Genomic DNA, 27,318 nt, shown 5'->3' on the forward strand with positions numbered 1-27,318 from the left:
TACCAATGATAAAACATATAGTCGATACAATTTCATTATATAAGCTCTGATATAAGCCATTGAAATCAACACAGTTTTGATAGTTTCTCATGATGCTGGATCAGATAATCAAATTAACACTTTTTAACCTCGAAATGGAAGATAAGCCAACAAAATTGACATAGTTTGCATTACACTTGTTCGTGCAGTGATAAACGCGAAAATTTGTTGCATGCAAGACATGGATAACTGACCACAACCACAAGAAACAAATTAATACATCTCATTTTATATCTCGAATATCTGATAAAAGGGAGAAAGGAAATGGGGAAATTGTCAAAGAGACATCAACCCGACCAAAGAGCAGATAATAGCCGAAAGCCACCAATAAGTATAAGTTTCATTAATAAGTTTGTTGAAATCTTCATTGATAAGATGTGTATAGTTATGCGGAATTTACTATTTGATAGCAATCAATCTGCTCCATTAGGGTTTGGGTTGCATGATGCAATCTTTTTATCTATGAAATTTCTAATACTTGACATTTGATAAAAACACAGTCGAATAATATATTTCTGTTAGTGATCTTTGACGTGATAACACAAAATGAACAGAAAAACAGATATTCAACAATGAGCAATTCGTTACAATGCCAAAAATTGTCCCTTCTTCGGGCCGCAGTAGCCAAGTGGTGTAAGTAGTTCTAGCCAGTCAACAATGAGGTTATGACTTCGAACACCGCCTGTGCTGGTGCACTCGACTCTTATCTTAATTGATTAGGAATGTCAGTTTTCCCATCGAAGGTCGGTGGTATTCTCCGAGCACTCCTACTTCTGCCACTAATAAAAACTTACTGCCACGAAACAGGCCGAAAATGGCACTTAAAGATGGCGGCGAAACAATAACAATCAATCAATCAATCTTGTTTCTTCTTCGTTCTGTGTTCATAACATCCCAATTGTAACTTTACATATTTTTATTATCTGGGTTTCCTGTTGCTAGAGTTCATTTTAGGAACAGTTATTTTAACAATATAATGGTTTTTTTGTCAAACAAAGTTTGAGACGTAATGTTTAGGGTTATGACAAAATATCAATTCTGCAATTTCTATAAACATTCTGTTTTATTGGCAGCTGTAAATATTTTTCTTGTGTATGTCCGGACACTCGTTTATTTATACAAGTTCTAAATTGATTGATATTTATTTCTGTCTTTGTCTTTCTAGTTAAACATGGTATTGGATACCTCATTTTGAGTTTTGTTTTGAATAACAAATTTTTGAAGTTACATTATACAATCATGGAAAATACATGAATATGATTTTTTTATGTTTATTTTTTATTTTTTTATTTCTTACTTCATTATGTGTTCAGTTGCCACTGACATTGATTTTACATAACTGTTTTGGATACTTCTCAATAGCAAAAACAACGAGGAGAAACATATCCTCAAACTTCTGTCTGTCTCTTATAGATCCTTCTTTAGCCTCTGTAACAGTATAGTGTATTGTTGGTCTTGTTATGTTATTCCGTTTTTAACAGGTGAAAAACTTTTGGAAGTTGTCGACGGTTATTTTTTCTTAGAATGATGTTTTCTTTTTCTGTACTTTAAATAATGAATACATCATCTTCTTTGCCATCTTTTTCATCCATTTGAGACTGTAAAATAATAGCTTTTATTGATACTTTTAGATTTTAAAAATGTATTGACTGTACACAATTTTTGTATTCTAAAATCTGTTGAGGTTTCTCTGTTATTATTGTTGATTAATTAGAATTGTAAAATTAAATATATTTGTAAAAATATAGAAATGAACGGTGGAATATTTGTTGAACCTATCTCTTGTATCTTATTATTTATTGAAAATTTACGAATGAATGTTCCGAATAGACAGCGGGTTAAATCATATGAGACAAATGTTATCAATGTGTGATTTGCCAAATTCATTATTTACTAATTATTGATTCTAGAGGTTCGTCGGCTATTTGTCTTGTCAAAACTATCTTTCACTGTGCAAGAAAATATAAAATTTATTTTGCAAATGTGTATACCGCTTTCAATATTTTTCAATTAGCCGCATATATATAATATTGCTTAAGTGCGTTGTCTATACGCCTATTTCTTTTTCTTTTGTTTGTTTTTCTATGATTTTAACACAATACACAATAGCACAATATTGATTGTTGTGCACCTCCCTTTATTTTTTAAAAACATTTTTACCTATTTACTGTCATACAAGTGAGAGGTTTGGTTAGCTATAAAACCAGGTTTAATATACCTTTTTCTTCGTAAATAATTGCCTGTACTAAATCAGGAATATGATAGTTGTTATTCATTCCTTTATGTGTGTTTGAGCTTCTAATTGTGCCATTTGATAAGGGACTTTCCGTTTAGAATTTTCCGCAGAGTTGTTTTTTTTTTTTGCTTTTTAATTTTCATTTGTTTTTGGCTACCTTTCAAGTAATATGAATGAGATAAAAACGCGAGATATATCTTTAGAATATTCATTATATAACTAATGCACCATATGAGAGTTTGAAAAACACAAATAACTCTATTCTGCCCATACCGTAGATTTCTTAAGACAAGCGAGATCCCGTTCTTCTAACTCGTCGTTTTGAATGTGTGACGATTTTCCGGTCATCATGACTGACTCTAATTCATTATGTTTTTTCTTGCATGTATCCTCATTTAATTTGACAACAGTTACAGATAATTTCTCGTTTTCCCTATGACAAAATAAGTCAACATTATTTCAGATTCGAATAGATATTTTGCGTTGAAAATTAAAAACTTATATAATACATCAACATTGAATCCCAAATATTATTATTTTACCTAAATATAGTTATTTTGGTTGTTCACCCATATTTTGTAATATTAAGGAACTATGAAAAAGGTCACACTAGAAAAAGGTTTGACTAAATATAAAACTGGGTTTAACCCAGAGTTTCCTTATATTCCCACAATATATTTGTACCAAGTCATGATTATGACAGTTGTTGTAAAGTACGAGGTTTTGTCTAGTTATAAAACCAGGTTCAAACCACCATATTTTTTTTCTTAATGTCATATACCAAGTTAGGAATATGGCAGTTGTTATCAAATAGTTCGTTTCTCCGTATATTGACGTTTGTTTTTGTTGCACTTCATTGTTCCTGTTGTTTCTTTGTTTTCCTCTCATAGTTGATGTGTTTCCCATGGTGTAAGGTTGTATCCAGGATTTGTTTTCTTTTAATCGATGTATGACTTTCGAACATCGGATACTACTGTTGCTTTTATTTATTTATTTATTCTTGTTCTAACTATTTATAATACGACCCAGCGGGAAGTTCACATAAGGATATAAGATAGTTTTTCCTTATTCCTTATTGCATAAAGGCTTTACCATATATTATTGTACACTAATGTCTTCGTATGATGTAGTTCAGATTTCTTTGCTATACAACAAATTATCTTACTGTTTGAGTTGGTCAATATAATACTGCTTGCTATCAATCTCCTCCTTAAGTGATGACAACTGTTCATTAAAACTTTCTCTTTGAATCTCCATCTCTTGTTCTTGGACTGTCTTCATTTCAAAATCTAACTTGACGTTTGCATTTCCTATTGTATCAAATTTTTCTGTTGACAAAAGTGTGAAGTAATCCAAGGTTCAAATATATAATTATTTAATATGAAAATGAACTCAGAGTTTATAAAAAGAACAGAAAAATAATAAACTAAAACTTAGTAGCATTTTAAGAGTTCAATATTCAAATTAAGTTATGTTCTATGATTTCTATAACTATAATATAAAAAAGAACATCTTTATTTAATTCTACACCAAAATTACTAATGCATCAATCGTTTGTCTTAAATTCTCATAAAACAGCATATTTGGAGCTTGCCTGAAGAGAGGAATAAAGAGTTTCAAAAGGAAAATGTCCCTATTCAAGAAAATGATCATGACTTCGAGCATATGTTTGTGATCATATCCTTGAATGTTAGTTCTATCAACATTATCTAAATTACTAATCTTATACAGAAGGAGAAGACTTTAGTTTTAAAAATAAGTGTTGTCTCTTTACCTGCAACTATTCTTTAAGGTGTAATGCCATCAAATCATAGGATATAAATAAAGGAAACAGTAGTATTCCGCTGTTCAAAAGTCATAAATCGATTGAGAGACAACAAATCCGGGTTTTAAACTAAAACTGAGGTAAACACATCAACCATAAGATGAAAACAACGAAACAACAGAAACTCTAAAGTGGAACAAAAAACCAAAACGACAATGCAACACACATAAAAACGAACTATAAGATAACAATTGCCATTTTCCTGAATTGATACAGGACATTTTAAGAAAAAATGGTTAGCTGAACCTTGTTTTGCGGCAAGCCAAACCTCGCACGCACTTTTATGGCAATGTTAAATATAACACTAAAATGACAACATTACAAGCCAGGGCTACAATACAAATAAATGCAAGAACATTCAGGACAAAGAAATACACAAATAAACATTACAATAAGGCATTTCTGTATGCTAATAGTTATCAAAGGTACCAGGCTTATAACTTCAGGTTGCATACGAAAAAGGGTCGAAAAATAGTAATTCCTGGAATTTTTTGATTTTGGTGTTTATATAGAATATTTGGGAAACTTGAGTTTATATGGTAATTAAAGCATGAACACGGGAAAAAAGAGGTGACATTTTATTGGTTAACTTTCATTGTTTTGGTTTTTTTACCTATGTAATGAAATGTTATGTGAAGTTTTGTCTAAAGTACTGGACAGGATAAAACCTTACTTATGCCGAGTATTTCTTTATTTGAAACAACATTTACCGTACCTTGTCCTTTTACAAAAACATATAGTCGAGCTCAATGGTGGAATTACATCAGAATCCGTTCCGCTTTTCAAAGTGTTTGTATTAATAAGCTCCTCTGTTTTACAAAAAGTTATAGGAGTGTATAATGACATTATAGCTAAACTTAAAGGTTGTTATTTTTTCAAATTGTATTGTTCTTTTTTTTTGGTTAGACATGCAACTACTACAATGTAGTAAATGTCTTTTCTTATGACTAGAAAACCTAGACGAGATATTCAATTAGTCAAGCAATAAACTCAAATCGTTGTATCTACAACCTTTTGAACAGTCGAAGATTTACAATTAAATTCTGTATTTTCTCTTTGACGTGAAGTTGTTAGATCTAGATTATCGCAAATCAGGATAGGAAATGTTGAAAAAGATTATTAATGTGTTATTGAATATATAAACTGTGACAAACCAAAGGTAACTAGTTGAATTGCATCAATTTCTTACATTTGATGTTCTTCTGGTATTATGTTATGAACAACGAAAAGTTAAATTTGTATGTTGTACATGGCACTAAATTGATTTTAATGGCGCATGATATCCTGCTTTTTACCATGTGTGGATGTTCTGTTTGTATTGTTTTTACAATATGGTCTTAGGTTTGTTGTTTTGCATATGCTTGAAGACTGCAAGTTGATTTGTTGTTGTGTACATCCTTGTCACTGATGTTTTGGTTGATAAGTTGTTTCATTGGCAATAATTTCCACATTTTGCTATGAGTTTCGACTATTGAGTTTGAGTGTGCTTTTGATATCTTTGCTCCTAATTTTAATTTTAAAGTTTACATATTATGTTTATATCTATTCAATTTCATATGTTTCGGTTTTTAATTCAAATATAGTCAACTTAAATCACAAGCACTGATGAAACATTTTATCGATGTTTTAGATGTTTCATACATGTAGCAGAGTAAAAAAAATGTTTTTACCTTTCATACATTACTTTTGGATGTTTCATACATGTAGCAGAGTAAAAAATAATTTTAGAACAAAAGGTCTGTAAATTATGCAGAAAATATATGATTTTCAAAACAGAATACAAATAAATTATCATAGAAAATAAAGGCAACAGTAGTATACTGATGTTCAAAACCCATAAATCGATAGAAAAAAAACCAAATCCGGGTCAAAAACCAAAACCGAGGGAAACACATTAAATACAAGATAATGACGAAACAACATTAAAATGTAACACACACAGAAACGAACTAAGCATTAGACAAAATCCGATGAGAATAACAAATATAACATCAAAACTAAATACATGAATTTGGGATAGAAAAGTACCATGACACGTCTTACAATAATGTGAATTCACACTCAAATATTAGAGAAAACAAACGACACAAACGATTTAAATGTTGTACGCCAGATGCAAAAAAATATAATTCATATCTTACTAATTTGATATATTAAATTGAGATTATCCAGTAGTTCTTTCTCATCGTTAGAGCACATCACATCAAAAGTATCTGTCAAGTCGTTCTCCAATGACACCTTTAAAATCAACATATGATACTAATTATCTAAATTTTCAAATACAAGTCTGAGTTTTCTGAATCCTTCTGTTTTTATCGTACTGACATACTAAAATTAAAAGTTAATGTCGATCAAAATGACACTTTATATGTTTGGTTCTGTAGATATTTAACACGTTTGTCAGTCGATGCACATGACACTACTGGGCAACAAAACAGTACAAAACAATCTTTAAACGAAAACACGCAGATAACCATCAGAATTATCATGATTATGATACAATTTTAGTTCAAGTTTGAGGTCAAAATCCTTTTTTAATTCATTCTGTCGTTGAATTGAATGATAGATTTGTAAAAAAAAATATACATATATAAAATGAAAGACCCTAAAACGATTGCTTAAATTGTGATCGTCACTTGCTTTTATATTGTTTTGAATTACAACTCTCCATGTTAAGGGCAACTTACATATGACGATTTATCTAATCTGTATGCTAATGATCTCATCTCTTCTGGACTGATGTCATACAAATCTGGAGTAAAGGAGTTTTAAATTATTATGTTTTCGAAATTATGGAATCTGCTTTTTTATTTGAAGTAACCAAAATAATTTTCATAATCATAAAACATCATATATTATGTAAATTATGATACTTGCGTATATGACAGGCTTCACATTGAAAGGCTGGCTAAAGTATTTTAAGCTTTTCCTCATGCATTTAATCTGGTTTTATCATATTTTTGTCTTCAACATACTAAAAGTTGAACATGTTGAACAAACCTCTTCGACATATTTTAAAAACTATAATGTTTTTTTTATCAAATAATTGAAGAAATTTGCAGATCGAACGATTATCCGAGTAACCGGTTAGGCAAAACTGAACGATTTGACAACACTAGTTAAAGTAATGTATGAAAGGTAAAAACAAATACAGCACCATATACGAATTTTGACTTATTGAGGAGTCTTCAGTGATGCTTGAAGCAAAATATTTGAAAATTCAAAACCTAATAAACACGTTGAAGATCTGATTCTTCTGATTAAAGGACCAATAATATAGCCAAACTTGAGAAAGAATCAAAGCTGTAAATAATGGAGAAACATTCCCTAATTTCAAATAATTTTCATAATAACAAGTGATTGTATTAAGACAATATCCATATGTTCAGAACCGACTGGCTACAGGGCTGTTATTATACTCCTTTGGGGGATTTATTTGAACATCTGAAAAGAAGTACAAACGTTGGATTACTAATAAATTTCTTTATAAAAAGCCTTTTATTTACATGATTAAGAATGTATTTTGCTCTGACCAATGTAAGTGTGCATATCATTTTCAAATATATATGTAACATATATATATAAATAGTTGTAAACATAAATGCAAAAATGAATTTAAAAGTACAAAGACAAATCACGTGAAAACTCTAGGTTTTTTTTATTTCAACCTAACGCACATACATGTAGTTATAGCCAGTATTCAAGGTAAAAGTAATCATTTTCGTTTAGCCAGAATTTAGACATGGATACATAAACTGTATTAGTTTGTTGACGGTTATAGAATAACCGTTTCACTGATGATATTGATATATTTCTTACGTTGTAACAACAATCCCCTTCCCTTTTCATGAATGTGACCTACCGAATTAGAATATTTACCGGGTTTGTAATAACATGAGCAATACCACGGGTGCCACATATGGACTAAAATCTTCTTACCCTTCCGGCGCACATGAGATGACCCCCATTTTTTTATGGGGTTCGTGTTGCTCAGTCTTTAGTTTTCTATGTTTTTGCTTGTGTATTATTATATGTTTGTTCGTCTTTTTCAGTTTTAGCCATGGCGTTGTCAGTTTATTTTCGATTTATGAGTTTGACTATTCCTCTGGTACATTTTGCCCCTCTTTTTGTATGAACAGTTCACTTGAAGATTTAATTGGCAGTATCTGAAAATTATGTGTACAAACAATAATATGTATCGTTTGTGTTAAAATTTCCAAGATTAATATTCTACTATCAATAATACGTGCTACATGTATGTGTGGTTAAATACCTTTGCAACCTTTCACTGCAGAAAAAGGCCACATCTTTGATTGTCTCCATTGTAGAAATCTGCAAAAAGAAAAAAAACTTCAAAAGGAACGACATCGTTATAATAAAAAAACAAAACTTTTTACTGTTTGGAATATCAACTTGAGACAACTGGCCCTACGCTTGCTGAAATGATAAGTTTGTGTTGCTCTTTTGTGTGTACCTTGATTGATTAAATAAAGGCAACAGTAGTATACCATTGTTCAAAACTCATAAATCTATGGATAAAAAACTAAAGTTTAAGGTCCTAAAAGAAAAAAAAAGATGTTGGTGGCAATTATTTAGTATTAGACTTAGTTGTTGATACTTTACATTACATTTGTAACTATTTATGGACCAAATATAGATACTCCAATTTTTTATGTTCAAATTATGTCAATTATAGATGATTTTGGTCATGATAGCTATGTGAAATGTGGTGATTTTAATCTTGTTTTCAACCCCGATATAGACTATTTTAACTATTTATATGTAAATAACCCTAAAGCTCGGGAGAAAGTTTTAGAAATCATTCAGGAAAGGTGTCTCATTGACCCTGAACTTTACCTAGATTTGAAGCGTTTCAAATGGAGAAAAAGAACCCCCTTTAAACAAGCAAGGCTAGATTTTTTTCTTTTATCTGAAGATCTACTATGCTGTTTGAAAAATTGTAAGAGCCTAGCTATCGCTCTGATCATTCTATTGTTGTATTAAATCTAGAATTTAATCATTTGATCGAGGTAGAGGATTGTGGAAATTAAATAATTCATTATTGTATGATCCAGAATATATAAAGATTGTTAAAGAAAAAATAGTAGACGTTAAAAAACAATATGCAACACCTGATAATGATATAGATAGAATTGAAGACATGAATAATGAAGATCTTCATTTTGATATTAACAGTCACTTATTTCTTGAGACAATGTTGATGGAAATTAGAGGTAAAACTATATATTATTCAAGTTATAAGAAAAAGGTAAAAGAAAAACAAGAGAAAGATCTTAGAAATGAAATTCTTATTTTAGAAAAAGGTAGATGAAGGTTCAATACAGATTTTGGAAAATAACTAGAGGCTCTAAAGAGCCTGTTTCGCTGACCTGTATTTTCTGAAGCTTTGGAAATCATGTAAAATAAGATTAAAATCATAATTCATAGTATTATATCTAAGGTAATAGCAAAAAACAGCAAATTTTTTGTAAAATTACTAACTCAGGGGCAGCAACCTAACAACTGGTTGTCGGAATTGTCTGAAAATTTCAGGGCAGATATATCTAAATCTGATGAACATTTTTGGTCTAAATGCTTCACTTTCAGAGATATAAACCAAAAACTGCATTTTACCCTATGTACTATTTTTAGCCATGTCTGCCATCAGGGTTCACGAGCAGGGTGATCAGACACATTTTTTAAACTATATACTCTTATGATGATTGTTGACAAATTTGGTTACATTTGTCTTAGTAGTTTCAAAAGAATGTTTTTGTAAAAGATTACAAACAAGAATGTGTCCTCAGTACACGAATGCCCCACTCGCACTATCATTTTCCATGTTCAGTGGACCGTGAAATTGGGGTAAAAACTCTAATTTGGCATTAAAATTAGAAAGATCATATCATAGGGGACATGTGTACTAAGTTTGAAGTCGATTGGACTTAAACTTCATCAAAAACTACCTTGACCAAAAACTTTAACCTGAAGCGGGACAGACGGACGGACGAACGAACGAACGGACAGACGGACGGACGAACGAACGGACAGACGGACGGACGCACAGACCAGAAAACATAATGCCCCTCTACTATCGTAGGTGGGGCATAAAAATTAAGAACAAGAATGTGTCCATAGTACACGGATGCCCCACTCGCACTATCATTTTCTATGTTCAGTGGACCATGAAATTGGGGTCAAAACTTTAATTTGGAATTAAAATTAGAAAGATCATATCATAGGGAACATGTGTACTAAGTTTCAAGTTGATGTAACTTTAACTTCATCAAAAACTACCTTGACCAAAAACTTTAACCTGAACTTTGCACTATCATTTTCTATGTTCAGTGAACCATGAAATTGGGGTCAAAACTATAATTTGGCATTAAAATTAGAAAGATCATATCATGGGGAACATGTGTATCAAGTTTCAAGTTGATTGGACTTCAGCTTCATCAAAAACTACCTCGACCAAAAACTTTAACCTGAAGCGAACGGACGCACAGACGGACGGACGCACAGACGGACGCACAGACGGACGAACGAACGGAGGCACAGACCAGAAAACATAATGCCCCTCTACTGTCGTAGGTGGGGCATAAAAATTGGTAAAATTGACTATAAAGGGCAATAACTTCCTAAGTGGTCAAATGACCATTTTGTTCATGTTTGACTTATTTATAAATCTTACTTTGCTGAACATTATTGCTGTTTACAGTGTATCTCTATCTATGATAATATTCAGGATAACCAAAATCGGCAAAATTTCCTTAAAATTACCAATTAAGGGGTGGCAACCCAACAACCGGTTGTCCGATTCATCTGAAAATTTCAAGGCAGATAGATGTTGACTTGATTAACAATTTTAACCCGTGTCAGATTTGCTCTTATTGCTTTGGTTTCAGAGTTGTAAGCCAAAATCTACATTTTACCCCTATGTTCTATTTTTAGCATTGGCGGCCGGCTAGCCGGGTTACCGGACACATTTTTTGAATAAGTTACCCGAATACTGATTGTTGCCAAGTTTGGTTGAATTTGGTCCAGTAGTTTAGAGGAGAAGGTTTTTGTAACAGATTACAAAAATTTAAGAAAAATTGGTAAAATTGACGATAAAGGGGAATAACTCCTTAAGGGGTCATTTGACTTATTTGTAGATCTGACTTTGCTGAAAATTATTGCTGTTTAATATTCAAGATAATAACCAAAAACGGCAAAATTTCCTTAAAATTACCAGTTCAGGGGTGGCAACCAAACAACCGGTTGTCTGATTCATCTAAAATTTCAGACAGACGCAAAGTGATGAGAAAAGCTCACTTGGCCCTTCGGGCCAGGTGAGCTAAAAAATGTGAATTAGAAAATGTAAGAAAAGAAAAAAAATTAAAGGGAAGTTAATTCGATCAAGAATACAATAGGTAGATATGGGTTAAAAAAACCTACTAGCTATTTTTGTGGGCTAGAATCAAAAAAATTTACAAATAAGATAATACCAAAAGTTGAAAAAGAAAATGGAGATGTAATTCAAAACAAAAAAAATATTTTAAAAGAAGTTAAATCTTTTTATGAAAATTTTTACAAGAATAAAGATAAGTCAAGGGGAGATAAATTCAGTTAACGTAAAGAAGGATTCAAAGATATAAAATTTAAAATACTAGCTGATGATGAGAAAAAAATCTTGAAGGTGAAATACCAATTGAGGAAGCCGGTTTGATATTGAAAAATATGAAAAATAATAAAACCACAGGATCTGATGGTTTCTCCACAGACTTCTTTATTATTTTTTTTTGGAAAGATTTGAAAATTTTTGTTGTTGACTCCGTGAACTACAGTAATGAGATTGGTGAACTATCTGTTACGCAAAAATAAGGAATCATTACATGTCTGTCGAAAGGAAATAAGCCTAGACATTTCTTAAAAAAATTGGCGACCTATATCTTTATTAAATACAGTATATAAAATTGGTTCTGGAGTTATATCGGAACGCTTTAAAACAGTTTTAGATAAACTGATAGATTTCGATCAAACTGGATTTATTATTGGGAGATACATTGGAGAAAATATTCGTTTAATTTATGATATTATGCAATTTACTGAGGAAAACGATGTTCCGGGACTTTTGCTGCTCATATATTTCGAAAAGACATTTAATTCGATTTCTTGGGAATTTTTAACCAGTGTCTTGACGTTGTTCAATTTTTGAGAATCAATAATTAATTTGGTTAAAGTTTTTATAACAATATCAAATCAGCTGTAAACAAGGGAGGACATCTATCAGAATTTTTTTCTAAAGAACGAGGCTGTAGACAAGGAGATCCCTTGTCGCCTTATATTTTTATTCTCTGTGCTGAGATATTAGCACTAAAAATTCGAAATAATGATAAAATAAATGGTATTACAATAACGCAAGTTGAGAACAAACTTTCACAATTTGCTGATGACACATCTCTTATGTTAGATGGTAAAGAAGAATCTTTGAATGAAGCATTAAATGAATTAGATTGGTTTTGAAATATATCTCGTTTAAATAAAAAAAAAATCTAAAACACAAGTTATTTGGATAGAAAATTAAAAGTATAGTAATGAGGTATTATGCCAAAATAGAAACCTTACATGGGGAAAAACCTGTTTTAAGGTATTAGGTATAAGCTTTGATGTTAATCTTGATAAAACTTTAAAAATTAATTATTATGAAAAAATTGTACAAATAAAATGTCTAATTAGACAATGGTCAAATCGAAATCTTACTGTTATTTGTAGAATTACTGTAGCAAAGACATTCATATTGCCTTTTTAAATCATTTGTTTATATCCTTACCAAATCCAAGTGACAATATTTTAAAAAATGTTGTTCAACTTATGTACAATTTTATATGGAGTTCACCAATTGATAGAATTAAGAGAGATATGTTTTACAAAATGATATTGAAGATGGTGGACTCAAAATGATAAATCTTGATGCATTTATTTTAGCACTAAAACGGATAAGGAGTTTATTTAAAACAGACAACAAATGGCAGAATGTTTTTTCTTTGTTAAATGTTCAACTTGTAGAACTTGGTTGTGGAAGTGTTTATATCCAAAAATAAATTTTGGCAAGATGTTCTGAAAGCATGGCAACTTCTCAGAGAAAAAGATGAATATGACAGTTGGAAATGCTTTCTTGCTAGTCCAATCTGGCTTAACAATAATATAAAGGTATCAAATAAAGCTATTTTTTATAAAGATTGGTTTGAAAATGGTATAAGATTTATAAATGATATTGTAAATGAAGATGGGACCTTTTTCTCTCATCAAAAAATAGAAGAAATGTATCAGATAAATGTGAATTTCATGAGATATAATAGTATTATATCTGCTATACATCATGCATCAAAATTTTATAAACTGTCATTTGTTGTCACAAATAATACTAAGTTACAGTGGTCACAGTACAGATTCAATCTTAGCTACAAACAAATTCTTCATAAAATTAAGATTTATGATAATCCAAATTGTGTAATAGAGAACTTGAAACATTAGAACATTTATTTTGGGAATGTCAACATACACAATCATTATTGGAACAGATTGAAAATTGGTTTCTGACCAATGGAATTAGTGTACTTTTTACAAAAGAAGTGCTTTTGTTTGGTAACACTGCAAAAATATCAAAAGGCAATGCAGAAAATACTCTTTTTCTTACCAAAAAGCAATATATATATAATTCCAGAGGTTTGAAAAAAATGTCAATAAACTCAGTAAAAAGAAAAGATGAAATATGTGTATGCAATGGACAAAAATATTGCTATGAAAAAACAAATGTGAACATCAGTTTCTCAGAGAATGGAATGTTTTTGATATATTACTTAGTCAAGTACAAAAATATATATACTTTAAATTTGATATTATACATGTTATACATGAAAATGTTGTATTTACTATACTAAAATAGAATTCAATTTATAGATGAATTATATTGTAAACTCACCACACTATTCTCTCTTACTCTCTTTCTCTTTCTATCTATCTCTCTCTCTCTCTCCGGTGTTTAAACTGCTTTACTCTTAATCTTATATTTGTAAATTTAAAAAAAAAAAAAAAAATCCAGAGCAAGTTCAATGTGACTTCCATTATATTCAATATTTCGAAACGGCTTTAAAAATTTGATCAGCACTTATTTTCGAAAGTGTCAAAGACATTGCTGATATAAACCTAGGAAATAAGTTATTTAAAACAATAATTGTATACAGGAGAACGCTGACAATCTAATTTTCCATATAATCAATATATTTTAGATGTTAAATATATGTGAAATGTACAAGAAGTATATAATAAAAACGGAAAAGTTAACTCTTTTTAATAAAAAAGTCGTATATGTAAAAAATATTTAATTGTTAATGACATAAATTAATGTAAAAAACAGTCTTGTCCTTTCCTTATGTGGTATGGCTCTATTCCTTTTCCTTTTTACTTTGTTGACATGTTTGTTTGTTTTATAGTGACTTATATAATGATACAATATGAACTGCTTTACTCATATATTGACATTTTTACCTATTATGTCTGTTTTTTGCAGACATTGTTGTCAATATAAATGAATTGTATGCTACTGTCGTACAATTGAGAAGTTTAGCTAGCAATAAAATCATTAATGTTACGTAAATAGTTCCTCAAATTCTGCAAAATAGATGTCTTTATATGTAACTTATTAACCGTATATGTGTTCTCCTAATACATATTGTATTACTTAACTTTGCTTCGTCTATAACCTGTTATTTAACCAAACTAATATAAAATTTAGGTGATAAACCTGGGCAAGTTTATCGTCTTCCGTTATTTTCCCCCTGCGATAGTTGATACCTGTAAACCTCGCTTGTCACAAGCAGGTTGTGATCAAATTTGGTAAAAAAAAACATGTAGTATTTTGTGATATATGTTCATGATAAAACATAGCAAACTGTTGACCAATCCGTGATGCGACCACAAAGTAAGTTCTATCATTGTTAGATTTGCGATTATTTATACGAAATTTGTTACGTTATTTATTGATTACTGTCTGAAATGTATCTATCTCCCATTTGCTATCCTCAGGTAAAATGATATACTTTGAGAGTAGCATATTTACCCTATACTCTGAAATACTCGGGTTCTGTTTCTTTGATAAGTGTTGATAATTCTGCGACAAGTTTGTCTTTGACTGCAATCTGTATTTGCTATTAGGCTCTGCACTCTACCCTCACTACGCATAGAGTATGTAGTGCGAGGACCTTTTCCTATAAGATTGCAGTAAATTCGTTAGTTCAATATTGGTAAATTTATATTATTTATTTTTTTTTTTTTTTTAACTACATAATAATTTTATTCATCAAATATTTTTATTGGTTAATCTTTACATATGTCATGTATATTATTTATCATAGAACATAAAATTTGAAAAGTTGTAAAGTTGTAAAACAAATATTTTAATATCATTAAAATGTTAAATGTTGTGTGGTTTATTTAGATATTTCATTGTATGTTTATGATTTACAATGATTTACTGGGGATTCATTTTTTTTTAGGGTATTAATTTTCCTGGATAGAGAAACTATTACATGTTTGTGGATATTTTATTTCGCGGTTAACCGAAGTCTGCAGACAAGTCCTTAGAAAAACTGTTATTCGTTGTACATTTAATTTCGTAGTTCGACTGTACCCACGAAACCAACGAAAATTAATATCCAACGAATAACCATACATCCATAGCATGTACAACATAGAAATGAAACTACACTTGAATTGCTAGTAAAAAATCGCTTACTCAAAACGTATCAAAATATTGCCATTCAACTTTCGGTTTTTTTTAATTTTTGATTTTTTGACATTTACCAATTTTCTTTTTGTAAAATTAACTCGAGTTTTATGGGGTTTTATTTTTTGTTTTAATTTTCATTTTCGACAATCACACAAAGTAACGAAGTTCAAAACTTAAATAAGAGTTAATCACTATATCATATATAATATAAGCAGCCACAAACACAAGTTCACTTTTAAAATTTAAGTTAAATTTGGTTTTATTTCACAGCGGAATTAAAACTCCTGTGCACATTTAAAGAGTCAAATCTATCACTTCATTACAAATATTAAACAATTTGTTCATTCGCTGATAGAATGGATACAAAATTGAAATAAACATGCATGTAAATATTTTCAGTAAACTTGGAATAAAATAAACTATTCCACCTGAACGTTTTAGAAGATATTTCGATGATTTTTCATTATTGTCGTGTATTGAAAAGACAATAAATTACCTGTTACTACTAAGATATGCTTGTGTCTTTCTTTGCTATGGTCTGATTTCACTTGTTCCACCTCATTGCTCGTCACATGCTTCGCTTTAACAATGTATCGCTTATAAGGATGAAGGTAATATCCGCCATAGAAGTTGAATACGTAGTCACTCATGTTCAAAACTTTTTTGAATTTTATTTTCTTATCACATATTAATTCGATATACAGGAAAATTTCAGAAAACATTCGTCTTGAATTTAGATACAGGAATAGATCTGATACTTTAATAGGTGCTACGATAAATTCATCATCCAAAAACATTGTGGATTTGACTGTACATAGGGGGCATGGATTTACCACTGTAAAAAAAAATACTACATTTTAGAATAGAGTAAAGGAATGACAAGTCTTAGTCATAATTTTAAGAAAAAACACGACACGGGGGTAATGATTGCAAACAATGTTCTTTAGTTTTCGCAAGAAAAGAATGTTAATCATCCCAAACCCTTTTTCCCACTATGGCATCATTTGATTATTTCGAAAGTTTTATTCTGGTCATGGTATGAAATTCAAAAACGAAACTACAATAAAGGAATTTTTAAAAGCTACCTGAATAAAAATATTCCGATTTCAGTCAAAACCAGTGATACTGACTAAATGGTAAAAGGTTTTAACAAATTAACTCATCTGTATTTCGTCTACAAAACATTAAGCAGTGACAAATAAATCAAATATGTTAAAATAAATTAGAAAAACTTTAAGACAAAGTTAAGTATGAAGTTGAAAAGCATCAATGATCCACAATGCTGAAAGGTTGTGCAAAACACAGCTAAGGAAATCGAAACGTATTGAATATGTATGAAACCAATTTCAGTTCCAGAAAATAACTTAAATATACTAGAAAAATGAGGCCTGAAGAAAGAACTACGTTGACATTGAGAGTCCCAAATCAAACACGATTCTAAAAGTTCACACATAAAAGTGTTTAAGGAAGTAATCGGGTATACGCGTATTTGATGTATTTCAATTTTAAATAATTAGAATTACCAGATTCCAAATGCTCTCCGATTGCGGTCTTCAGATGTTTGAAACTAAACATTTTGTTGATAGCGTTTGGCAATGGTTGAATTGAACTAAACAGTTCTATAGCTTCATTTTCGAGTTTTTTCCATCTGCAATAAATAGATTTATTATTTACTGACATTTCAACATTTTCTTATACTATTTGAATACTGATACGTTTACTGTTTAATCTCTCCAATCAAGATTATAATGTGATTCTCCAGATTCATCTCCAGATTCATGGCTCAATTTTCATTATCCTAAAATCAGTAGAAACACTTCTTTACGATTGATTTGAGTTATCTTTCATTGTTTTCGGCAATTTTATGTTCATATGAACGTTTAGTAAGTAAGTAGGAAAATTATTTATTATAGTGGCAGGTATTTTTCACAAAATATTATAAAATACAGTGAGATATAAAAACAATAATTGAAACACCAGACCTTTTGGGTCTATAAGTCACTTTAAACAAAAATGTCAATGGTATGACAAACAAAAATAAATAAATTTTATCGAAAATTTTCATACAAAAAGTTTTTTTCTCTTACTGAAAGCTTGCAATAGATATTAAGCAGTAGTTCTCGGATGTTGACATAATACAAATTTTAATTTTATTTGATAAATTGTCTATTTGTGAAAAATGTTGCAGTCGTATAATCTAAAAGTTTGTACAACATGTATAAATTGTCTCTTGATAAAAGTTGAAATTGAAACACATTTCAATAATGCCTAATATTAAAAAAATATTCTCCTTCGTCAAATTATACGGAATGAGAAAAATAATAACTATTTCTTACAAAAAAAATATTTCAATCCTGGTATCTATGTTGAGTTTATTTAATTATAAATTCATTATTCTTCATCATAAAATGTGAGGCTATTTTTTCTATGCAAATGAGTACAAAAATATGTGAATATTTAATTGAATTCTAATGATATTTATAGAACGAATTCAATGTGTTTAGTTAAACCTTAATGTTTCCAATTGTGTACTGGAAAACAATATTTAAAAGTAAATAATATATACTGAACGTTTTTTTTTTTTTTCGTTTTTTTTTATTGAATTGAAAGTTTCATAGGACTTTAAACAAATTATTAACTCTAAAGGATAATTGATACGAAAACAAAATGAAAAAGCAACGATAAAGAAAAATGATAAAAGAACGATTATGAAAAATATTCTATAAATTCCATAAGCATTCGTTGTAAGCAGATACACAAATGACAAAAGCCAGAGTTAACAAACAAAAGCATACATCCGGGAGTAACTATACGGTTTTAAAGGATGTTTTATTGACCATGTTGTATGGTAAGCTCTAAATCTGGCGAAAAGTTATCCTTAAATTCAACAAACCTATATGTTACCAAGTTCATATATGAACATGCTCAGTCTGAAATAGTAACGGGAATCGGAACAATTTACAACAACTAAGATGGCACTCTACATATAGGAAATGAAATATAATTAAATCAACATAATGTTTCATCATCTTTCTATTCCTAATGTTCTCATTAGTTAATTGTAAGTGACAAAGATGTGCACATGTATGTAAAATGTTAAATAACAAAAATAACGAACTCCAAGGTAAATTAAAATCGGAAAGTCTGTTATCAAATGGCAAAATCTAAAGCTCAAAGACATCAATCGAACAGACGACAGCGATCATATTCCTGACTTGGTACAGGCATACCCTCATGTAGGAAATGGTGGATTTAACCTGGTTTTAAAGCTAGCTAAAACTCTCATACGTATGGCAGTCACAAACAATATCCATTATTTTGACTACGATTTGTAATCAAAACATGCAGACATGATAGGTAAAAATATAAAAAAAAATAAGGGCATAGCAGTCAACATTGTTTTATAATCGGTATGTTACAGAGATTTGTTTTTCAACAGTTTTTAAAAACAGTGAAATATGATTTCAATTATGTGTATCAATGGCAACATAAATTATTACTTTGAGTGCTATTTTTCCTTATTTATTGGCATTATTCTATCGAAAGATCGAATAAAATGTGAGCACCTATATTCTAAAATTCCGTTTGATTATATCACAAAGGTATTGCTATAAAAGGTGGGAAACCCCAATAATCGGACCAATGTCTGTTGTGAATATAAAAATACGGTTTGTCATACAGAAAATGCTCACAATAATACTTTACACAATCTTGATGTTCATATTCACTCCCAAGTAGATTTTTTTTTATTCTCAGCTATCAAAAGTATTTTGCATTTATGATACAGTTTATAAATTGACAAATTCTCTACTTAGATGTTCCAATCCGATGCAGAGTATCAAATCTTTATGCAGCGCCAAAATATAAGTTTTGACAGGTGTTTATTGTATATGAAATTTGATTATAGTATACATAATTTGCAAGCAAAAGATACCTGATAATATATAATTGGTATTTAGTAGATTATTATGAATTGAATGCTTTGTTTTGTAAATTCAATGGGATGTAAAATGTACGCATGTACCCTATGAAATTACTAAAACAAGGATTCAATAATTACATGTTTTTGCTGTGATTATGAAAACACGATTCTATCAAGTTTTTCTTTTATTTACATGTGCACTTTATTGTCAAATATCTCATAAAAAACATTTGTGAAGAAGTTTTACTTAAAGCTGTGATCAATATAATTTCACAGACAAGTTGATTTGTAAAGTAAAATTAAACTTAAAATAACGAAACATCAAACAAACAAAAAAACAGACGTATGAGGAAACTTCAAAACGGAAAGTTATTAATCAAATGGAAAAATTAAAATACGGAAAAACAGGAATTTTATTTTCACAAAATTTACTTCTGGATACTATCTTATGATCATAAACAAGCTTCTGTCCAAGTTTTGTAGAAATCCAGGATAGTTTAAGAAAGTTATTAAAATTTTTAAAACTTTAACCACAGAGTGAATATTTGTGGACGACGACGACGCCGACGCCGATGACGGAATGTAGGATCGCTATGTCTCGCTTTTTCGACAAAACTCGAAGGCTCGGCAAAACGTAAGTTGCACTTCATTAAAAAAAATTAAACTTGAAATCATTTTGGAATATAGTCATGCTTTTTTTTTATTTGAAAAAAACTAAGTTTTTCAGGGTTAATTGTACCTCAAAATAGTTATGTAATTTGAGCAAATATTTAGTTTTTTACCACGATCAGTATTTAAATTATGTATAACACTGAACATACAAAACGGTTGAGGTAATCTTGACTTATCTTGATTATTACTCTGTTGGCTGACGTTAGCTAGGGTCCTTGTATCAATAAAAGAATATGTAGAATTTATTCGCATACATAATATAACTACGTCATGTAAGGAATTATCCAAAGAAATTAATTGCATAATATAATATAGGAATCAAATTACATAATTAACATCAAAATGTGACATGATAAAGAAACCCCATGATGATAGAAAAAGAAATTACATTTTTATATAAAAAAAAACACTTCCCAACTACTTTTGAAATATGCGGTGTGCCATAAGTTACAATCACAAATATCACTATTGATACCTCTGACCTAATATGTTTGATAAATAATGATTGTGTATTTGATAGCAATAGGACAGTTTCGTACTTACTTGTCTTGTGTATGTGTGAGACTGTCAAAGACCTGTGATAGAAAAGGTTAATTTGAACAGCATTTTAAACGAAAATATTTATACAAAAATCATAACGAAATTTCAAAAATGTTTTTTTTTTTTAAATTCATAAAAGATTAAAACAGGTCGAATTGGTCTCATGATAATCAAGTACAGTAAGGTCATGTCAGTAAATCTTTTTTTTTTTTGGTTACCAATAGTGACGTCTTTCTGTTAATCATTTGGTCTTTAACACTAATAAAACGTAAATCACAAAAATACTGAACTCTGAGGAAAATTCGAAAAAGAAAGTCCCTAATCAAATAGCAAAATCAAGGGTAACCCACAATAAATTACAGAACAGTTAATTAAAAATCTTATATTTATACATATAAAGACTTAAGTCGATTTGTTTCCGTATATGTATTGAAAAATATAATGCTTAAATTCCTTAATAACATAAAAATCCGACACAATTTACTTCATATAATATTAACGTTATTTTACTTACACTCAAATCTGTGTCAAATGAATCATCTTCGTCGATACTTCTTACGCTTTCACACATTAATGAAGCTTCTTCGTCAATAAGTGAACCATACTTTTTCTGACTTTCACTAGTCTGCAAAGAATGCTCATCCAAAGTCTATAAAAAATTAGATAGAGCAACATTTTTGGTAAGCACTAATGAGGCGACAACTTAAGTATAACTAAGGGTTCCTGTTGTTGTTGTCAGAGTGTATAGCCTTTTAAATAAGTTATATTTTCGAACTTTCGCTTAAACAATATTTTATCCAAATAAATCAAAACATAGTATACAATTCTTAAACATAAAATAAATAGGATTCAGACACAATATAAAATTGCTCTTATTAATCCTAATCAATGTGTTGCCTGTTTTTCTATCTGTTTATGTTCATATTATGTTGTGCATGTGAGTCGTTTCGTCTCTCATTTGTTGCTATATCTTTTACTTTAAATACACATGAATTGAAACATCAGGTCGACACAAAACATGATACAAAACAGCACAAATGACTTGATGGTGTTATCCATAAGTATCTAAATGTAGATCCAGAATGGAGTTGGGCATTAAGGTCCCAAAAAAAATTGAAAACTTTTTTCAAATTCCTCATAATGAAATGCATAAGATTATGAAAATAAATGAAGTACATATTATCTTTATTGTTATGACGTCACAATATAACGTCATAACACGATCTTATTTCATAAAACGGACGAAAAATTGTAAATCTAAGCTGTTAACCTTCAATATTTCCTTTAAGGAACCATCATGCACAGCCAAAAACAACAACATACTTTTCAAAATATTAATCACACGAAATAATAAAAAAAAAAATATCGAATGAACACGTTCTTTTCCCCTTCCATACCGGATATATATTATAATGATTTCGTAAAACAATATTGAAATTTCTTTTAAAATATTGATGAAAATGAATGTCCAAAGAATACTACCCTCACATGGTCACATTTCAAATGCTAAAGCTTGTTAAAAGAAAACTAAACTGGAATATGCCTTACAATGATCACGTCATTATTTACCCTTATATATATATAGAATGGGGTTTAGCTATGATTTAATGTGAAAAGTAAAAAATACCGAACTCCAAGGAAAATTCATAACGGAAAGTCCCTCATCAAAGGAAAAATCAAAAGCTCAAAAACATCAAACAAGCTGTCATATTACTGATTTACAACTGTTGAGAATATAGTGCAAATTAATATCTTTAACATTCTCGTAGTTGACGTCTTGTGTTTATGACGTTACTTTGTTCCTTTATATGGGCACCTTAGATTTAGATTTTAATCATCATAGTAACACAACGTAAAATTATTGAGACTTATTCGTTTATTCAATAGAGGTACATGCATTTTCCTGTGTCGAAAATGATGTATTTAACCTGGTTTTATAGCTAGGTCAACATCTAACTTGAATGACAGTCGCATACAATTCCATTATATTGACAACGATGTGTGGACATTAGAGGTAAAAATATAAAAAGAGGTACAACGGTCAATATTTTGCTATTATCTTAATCTAAATCTTAACTAAGGTTTCAACTCCCTCAGGCAAAGTTGGCTTTAGATAAATTTGGCTATTTATTTTAGGTATTTTTGACGTATAGCTCTTCAACGGTTTCGGTACTTATACATCTTCGAATTTCGAATGATTGGCTTTGAGCGTTCCTGATGAAGGCAAAACCAGAAAAGTGCTTCGGACGCAATAAATTATTAAACGTGTTTTTTTCAATTTTTTAATCACTATAAAAACAAACAAATTTGTCAACAAAGAAAACACAACAAAGACAACAAATTTGTCAACAAAGAAAACACAACAAAGACAACAAATTTGTCAACAAAGAAAACAAAAGGGCATAATAGAAATCAGTAATACAATTAGATAGTTGTTACCTTTTCTAGATGTTTCAGTATCTTGTTTTCTTCATCAATAAGAAGATGATGAAATGATATAAATTCTTGATGAATACGATCTCGTTGAATTAGTGCTTGAAACTAGAAAATAATAACAATATGATTAGTTTCATATGTATCAATAAAATTTCCTTGAATAGAACACAAAAATAAGAGGAAATAAATTGGTGTAACCCCCTTTACCTACATTTTTCCTAAATTTTTAAAATAATTTGAATTATTTTAAAAGGTGTCCTCCTCAGTGCTTAGTCTCCGTGAAATGTCATCTTCAATAGAGGTTATGTCCAAAACAACGACGACCCCTTTGATAGTTACACATTTTGTTTAAATGGTATAGCTATCTATCGTTTGATACGTGTTTTAAAATGCATTTCTTCATCAAAGCAGACAAGCCTCAGTTACACAAGGTTCAACAGATCAACAGAGATTGACTGTAATTCTGAAGTTTAATAGATGCAATCCCTACAAGTTGTGCATTGTGGCTACGGACAATTGTTAAATTATCCATATTGATAGCAAATTCCAATTACCTTATCATGAACCTTCATGCTGTTTAATGTTGGACATAATTGAATGACATACATGACCAAAAAAATTGACCAAAGTAATACCCAACATCATAACTAGCTTCAGACGAATTTTATAAAAAAAAAAATTAATGAACACACAAAACATGTTTTGAGGTTAAAATTATTTTTATATTTTTCGATGAATTGATCTTACCTGAGATTCTCGTTCATTTCTTTGAAGTTCTTTGAATGCGTGATCTAAAACCTTCAAACAATTATTGCTGTTCTTTTGAATTTCTTTTTCCCATTTTTCCTGTGGTGTTTATACAAATTAATGAACATTTGTTAGTTTGTGTTATACATACAAATACTTTGATTTATTCAAACAATTTCTTTAGCAAGTAATTACCTACATGTATGTTTATATGTCACAGCAATTTTTAATAAACAATAATATGGTATCTGTTTCATTTTCACGCATTGTGCATTGTTATCAGAGACATATTTTCTTTAAGTGAACTAAAACATATCATTTTAAAGAATAGAATAACAAATTCAAATGAATTGTCTAAAACTTTTCTACCAGACAATTAAACGACACATTATCTTCATTTTATGTTCGAGAAGAACAGTTTGAACAGAAATAGTTTAGAAATGGAAACTTTCGAGCAGCCGATTTGACTGACAGCTTTTCTATTGAGACGCATAAAAAGATGCGGAAAATAATGTTTAGATGTAATCTTTCATTGACATTTTTGTCTCAATACGTATTTACCGCTGGTCACAGTACAATTTAAACTAAGAATATAGCTTTGCTACAAATCTTACTAATTACTTACCTTTTTGTTTGATACGAGTAGTTTCAAACTCTTTAACTGATGTCTTATACAAAGTTCACTATTGAAAATGTTTATGCATTTTTCACATACTGATTTCTTGCAATCCTTGCACCAAAATTTCACAACATCGTGATGACTTTTACAATACAATTTACTACGCAGATCTTGAACATCCTCTTGTTGATCATCTGGTTTTTGAAACGATGTGACTTCAGATCCAACATTAGTTGAATTAATCAAACCGGTTGTGGCTGATTGAGATGAATTTGAAACTTGTTTAGTTGGAGAACGTCCTGCTTTTATCTTAATAATTTTTCGTTCTTCTTTTTTATCGGATTTGACGTGTTTAAAACTGATAGCCTCAAATTTAAAAACTGTTACCTGAGGTTTTGAATGTTTTGATGCCTCTTCTTTCTGAACGGAACATGTTTCTACATCAATACACAATTTGTTTTGTTTGTCAATAGCATCACATCGAGCTTTTATAGTAGATAACTTGTCATCCCCTTCATATGTGTTCTTGATTAATGAATCGTTAGACTGAAAAATTTCAAAATTGTTCGCCAATATTTTTGATGATTTTGATATAAATGTATTATTAGATGTCTGAGCTTCGTCTTCATTTCGTTGTAGATTTTCCAACTCTTCATTACCATTCAAAGAGATATTAACGCTTGTGTCCTCCTCCTCCTCTTCTTCCTTATGCATTGTAAGACTATCACGTTCTAAGTCTTTGTCTGACAGTTTAAGTAAAGCTTGAATCCCTGTTTCAGTTTTGGAATGTTCAGTTTGCTTATTAACGAAACATTCATCGATCAGCTCATTTTCAATGTCAATCTCATTGACATCGTTATATACACATGTTGATTCACCACTTGTGACATTTTTGTCTGTTTTAAGTTCTTTTGCACTCGTCGATATTATCTGTGATGATGGCTTAATGTTACTGTCCGTTTCCAAACTGATAGTGTTTAGTACACACTTTTGTACCGTTTTTGAAGATTCTCTTGATTGACGAGATGAGACAGAAGGATGTGAACAGTCTTCCGTCAAATGCTTCAATTCAAAATTAATAACGTCTCTATTTACCTCAGGCTTGCATTCCCTATTTGTTTCACATTTTATCTCGAAAATGTCTTTGTCTTGTGCTTCACAACTGCCTTCAGTTTCACGTTTATATTGCTCTCGTGAAACGTTGGTGTTTCCATTAGTATCATAACTAGGTGACCTATTTTCATTTGGTAATGCATCTTCATTATTAATTATTTCAATAGGTTCTTGTACGCAGGAAGTTTTATCAACGTTTTTGTTTTCATCTTGGTTGTATTCTGATGATTCCAATGAGCGCTGTATATCAGTATCTATCGCATTAGGTTTTTCTTTACTAAAAGTATCAGCTTTTTCCTCTATATGATAAGTTTCTTTTGGAAACATCTTTTCAATTTCATCGTTGAGTTTAGTCAACTTGGACAATTCCTCATCAAAACAACCTGATTCGCCATATATATTTCTACCATCAACTGGTTCTAAATCTGAGGGCGCAACCACTGTGGAATCACATACTCCAGTAGCAATTTCTTTGAAGTTATCTTGCTTAGAGCATTCATGCTGTCTTTCATCTTCAACAATACTTGTCTTAAATTGTGTTCCCTGTGATTGTGATCGCAACGAAACTTCAACTTCACAATCGCTATTTTTTTCTGCTAAAAACTGATTTTCCACTGCAGTTAATTCAACCGGTACTAGTTTCGTTGATTTGTTGGATTTTTCGATATCTTCCTTCTTCTGATTATTTATATTATCTGTTGCACTCTCAAAATCTAAATCAAAAGCATTTGAGTTTGTAGTTTCACTCATTGAAATGGGCGTCTTTTCAAACGATACTGTTTTATCGGTCATTTCGTGTTATGTGAAGCTCTATCATGTATCTAGTAGTATGCCTTAATGTCAACCGGCTGTAAATGTAGAAAGGTAACATTTAGTATTTGATAGTGTCTATATAGACCGTTTTTATTTTAGATAAAGTGCAAAGGGGGCATTCAAGGAAATACGTCTTGAATGTGTAAATTCAAATATAACAAAAATTTCATTTGTAGACAGCTATTCGCACTAAGTCATTCCTAATTTGTTTATGAATATTTACAATACTGATTGAATGGCCTCTCAAACGGCCACTAACGAGAATCCACACTGTTGTTATATTGGTTCTTTGGCGTGCATATGTGAAGTGGGCACTCTCATTACACGAGGCATCGGAATGTCAGCGCATTTATACATCCAGTATAATTTATGCAAGATATATTGTGAAAATTACGTTTGATAATTTATCACTTTCATCCCCAAAGAAAATCCCTGTATGTATTTTCCGTTTCTATAAAAACCTAATCTATCACGATAAAAATGTAACTTACCTGTTCAATATAATTTGACAGATTCAGAAATGAACACATTATACTAAACCGAAACTAGATTTGATTTTCGGAAAACCTTTAAACTATATAATACA

The 27,318-nt window shown here is 30.2% G+C and overlaps 1 protein-coding gene across 4 annotated transcripts; it reads right to left on the reverse strand.

Annotated features, from left to right (window-relative positions):
- Positions 1 to 1,083: 1,083 nt before the first annotated feature.
- LOC139520585 (uncharacterized) lies at positions 1,084 to 27,318 on the reverse strand. Of its 4 annotated transcripts, none has more exons than XM_071313378.1 (15): positions 27,224 to 27,318; positions 24,813 to 26,767; positions 24,188 to 24,286; positions 23,444 to 23,545; positions 21,519 to 21,653; positions 21,008 to 21,039; positions 17,394 to 17,518; positions 16,367 to 16,705; positions 15,202 to 15,349; positions 8,374 to 8,432; positions 6,788 to 6,852; positions 6,242 to 6,338; positions 3,441 to 3,585; positions 2,549 to 2,708; positions 1,084 to 1,637 (listed from the first exon to the last, which is right to left on the reverse strand). In XM_071313378.1, the coding sequence occupies exons 2-15, from the start codon at positions 26,709 to 26,711 to the stop codon at positions 1,587 to 1,589; spliced, it is 3,456 nt and encodes a 1,151-aa protein (XP_071169479.1). In that variant the 5' UTR covers positions 26,712 to 26,767; positions 27,224 to 27,318; the 3' UTR covers positions 1,084 to 1,586. The 4 variants fall into 4 exon arrangements, 3 of the variants coding, with proteins under 3 accessions (XP_071169479.1, XP_071169478.1, XP_071169480.1); XM_071313377.1 differs by having other exon boundaries at positions 3,441 to 3,603; XR_011663924.1 differs by lacking the exon at positions 3,441 to 3,585 and having other exon boundaries at positions 1,300 to 1,637.

Source organism: Mytilus edulis, chromosome 4, assembly GCF_963676685.1.
Source record: "Mytilus edulis chromosome 4, xbMytEdul2.2, whole genome shotgun sequence".
Lineage (NCBI taxonomy): Eukaryota > Metazoa > Mollusca > Bivalvia > Mytilida > Mytilidae > Mytilus > Mytilus edulis.

Bases quoted from the DNA above. Each gene is read 5' to 3' on its own strand.
- LOC139520585 (XM_071313377.1), bottom strand. From the start codon at position 26,711: ATGACCGATAAAACAGTATCGTTTGAAAAGACGCCCATTTCAATGAGT. The intron at 23,546-24,187 runs GTAAGATCAATT...ATTATTTTCTAG, and splicing joins GAAATGAACGAGAATCTCAG to TTTCAAGCACTAATTCAACG. The intron at 6,339-6,787 runs GTAAGTTGCCCT...TTGATTTTAAAG, and splicing joins GATTAGATAAATCGTCATAT to GTGTCATTGGAGAACGACTT.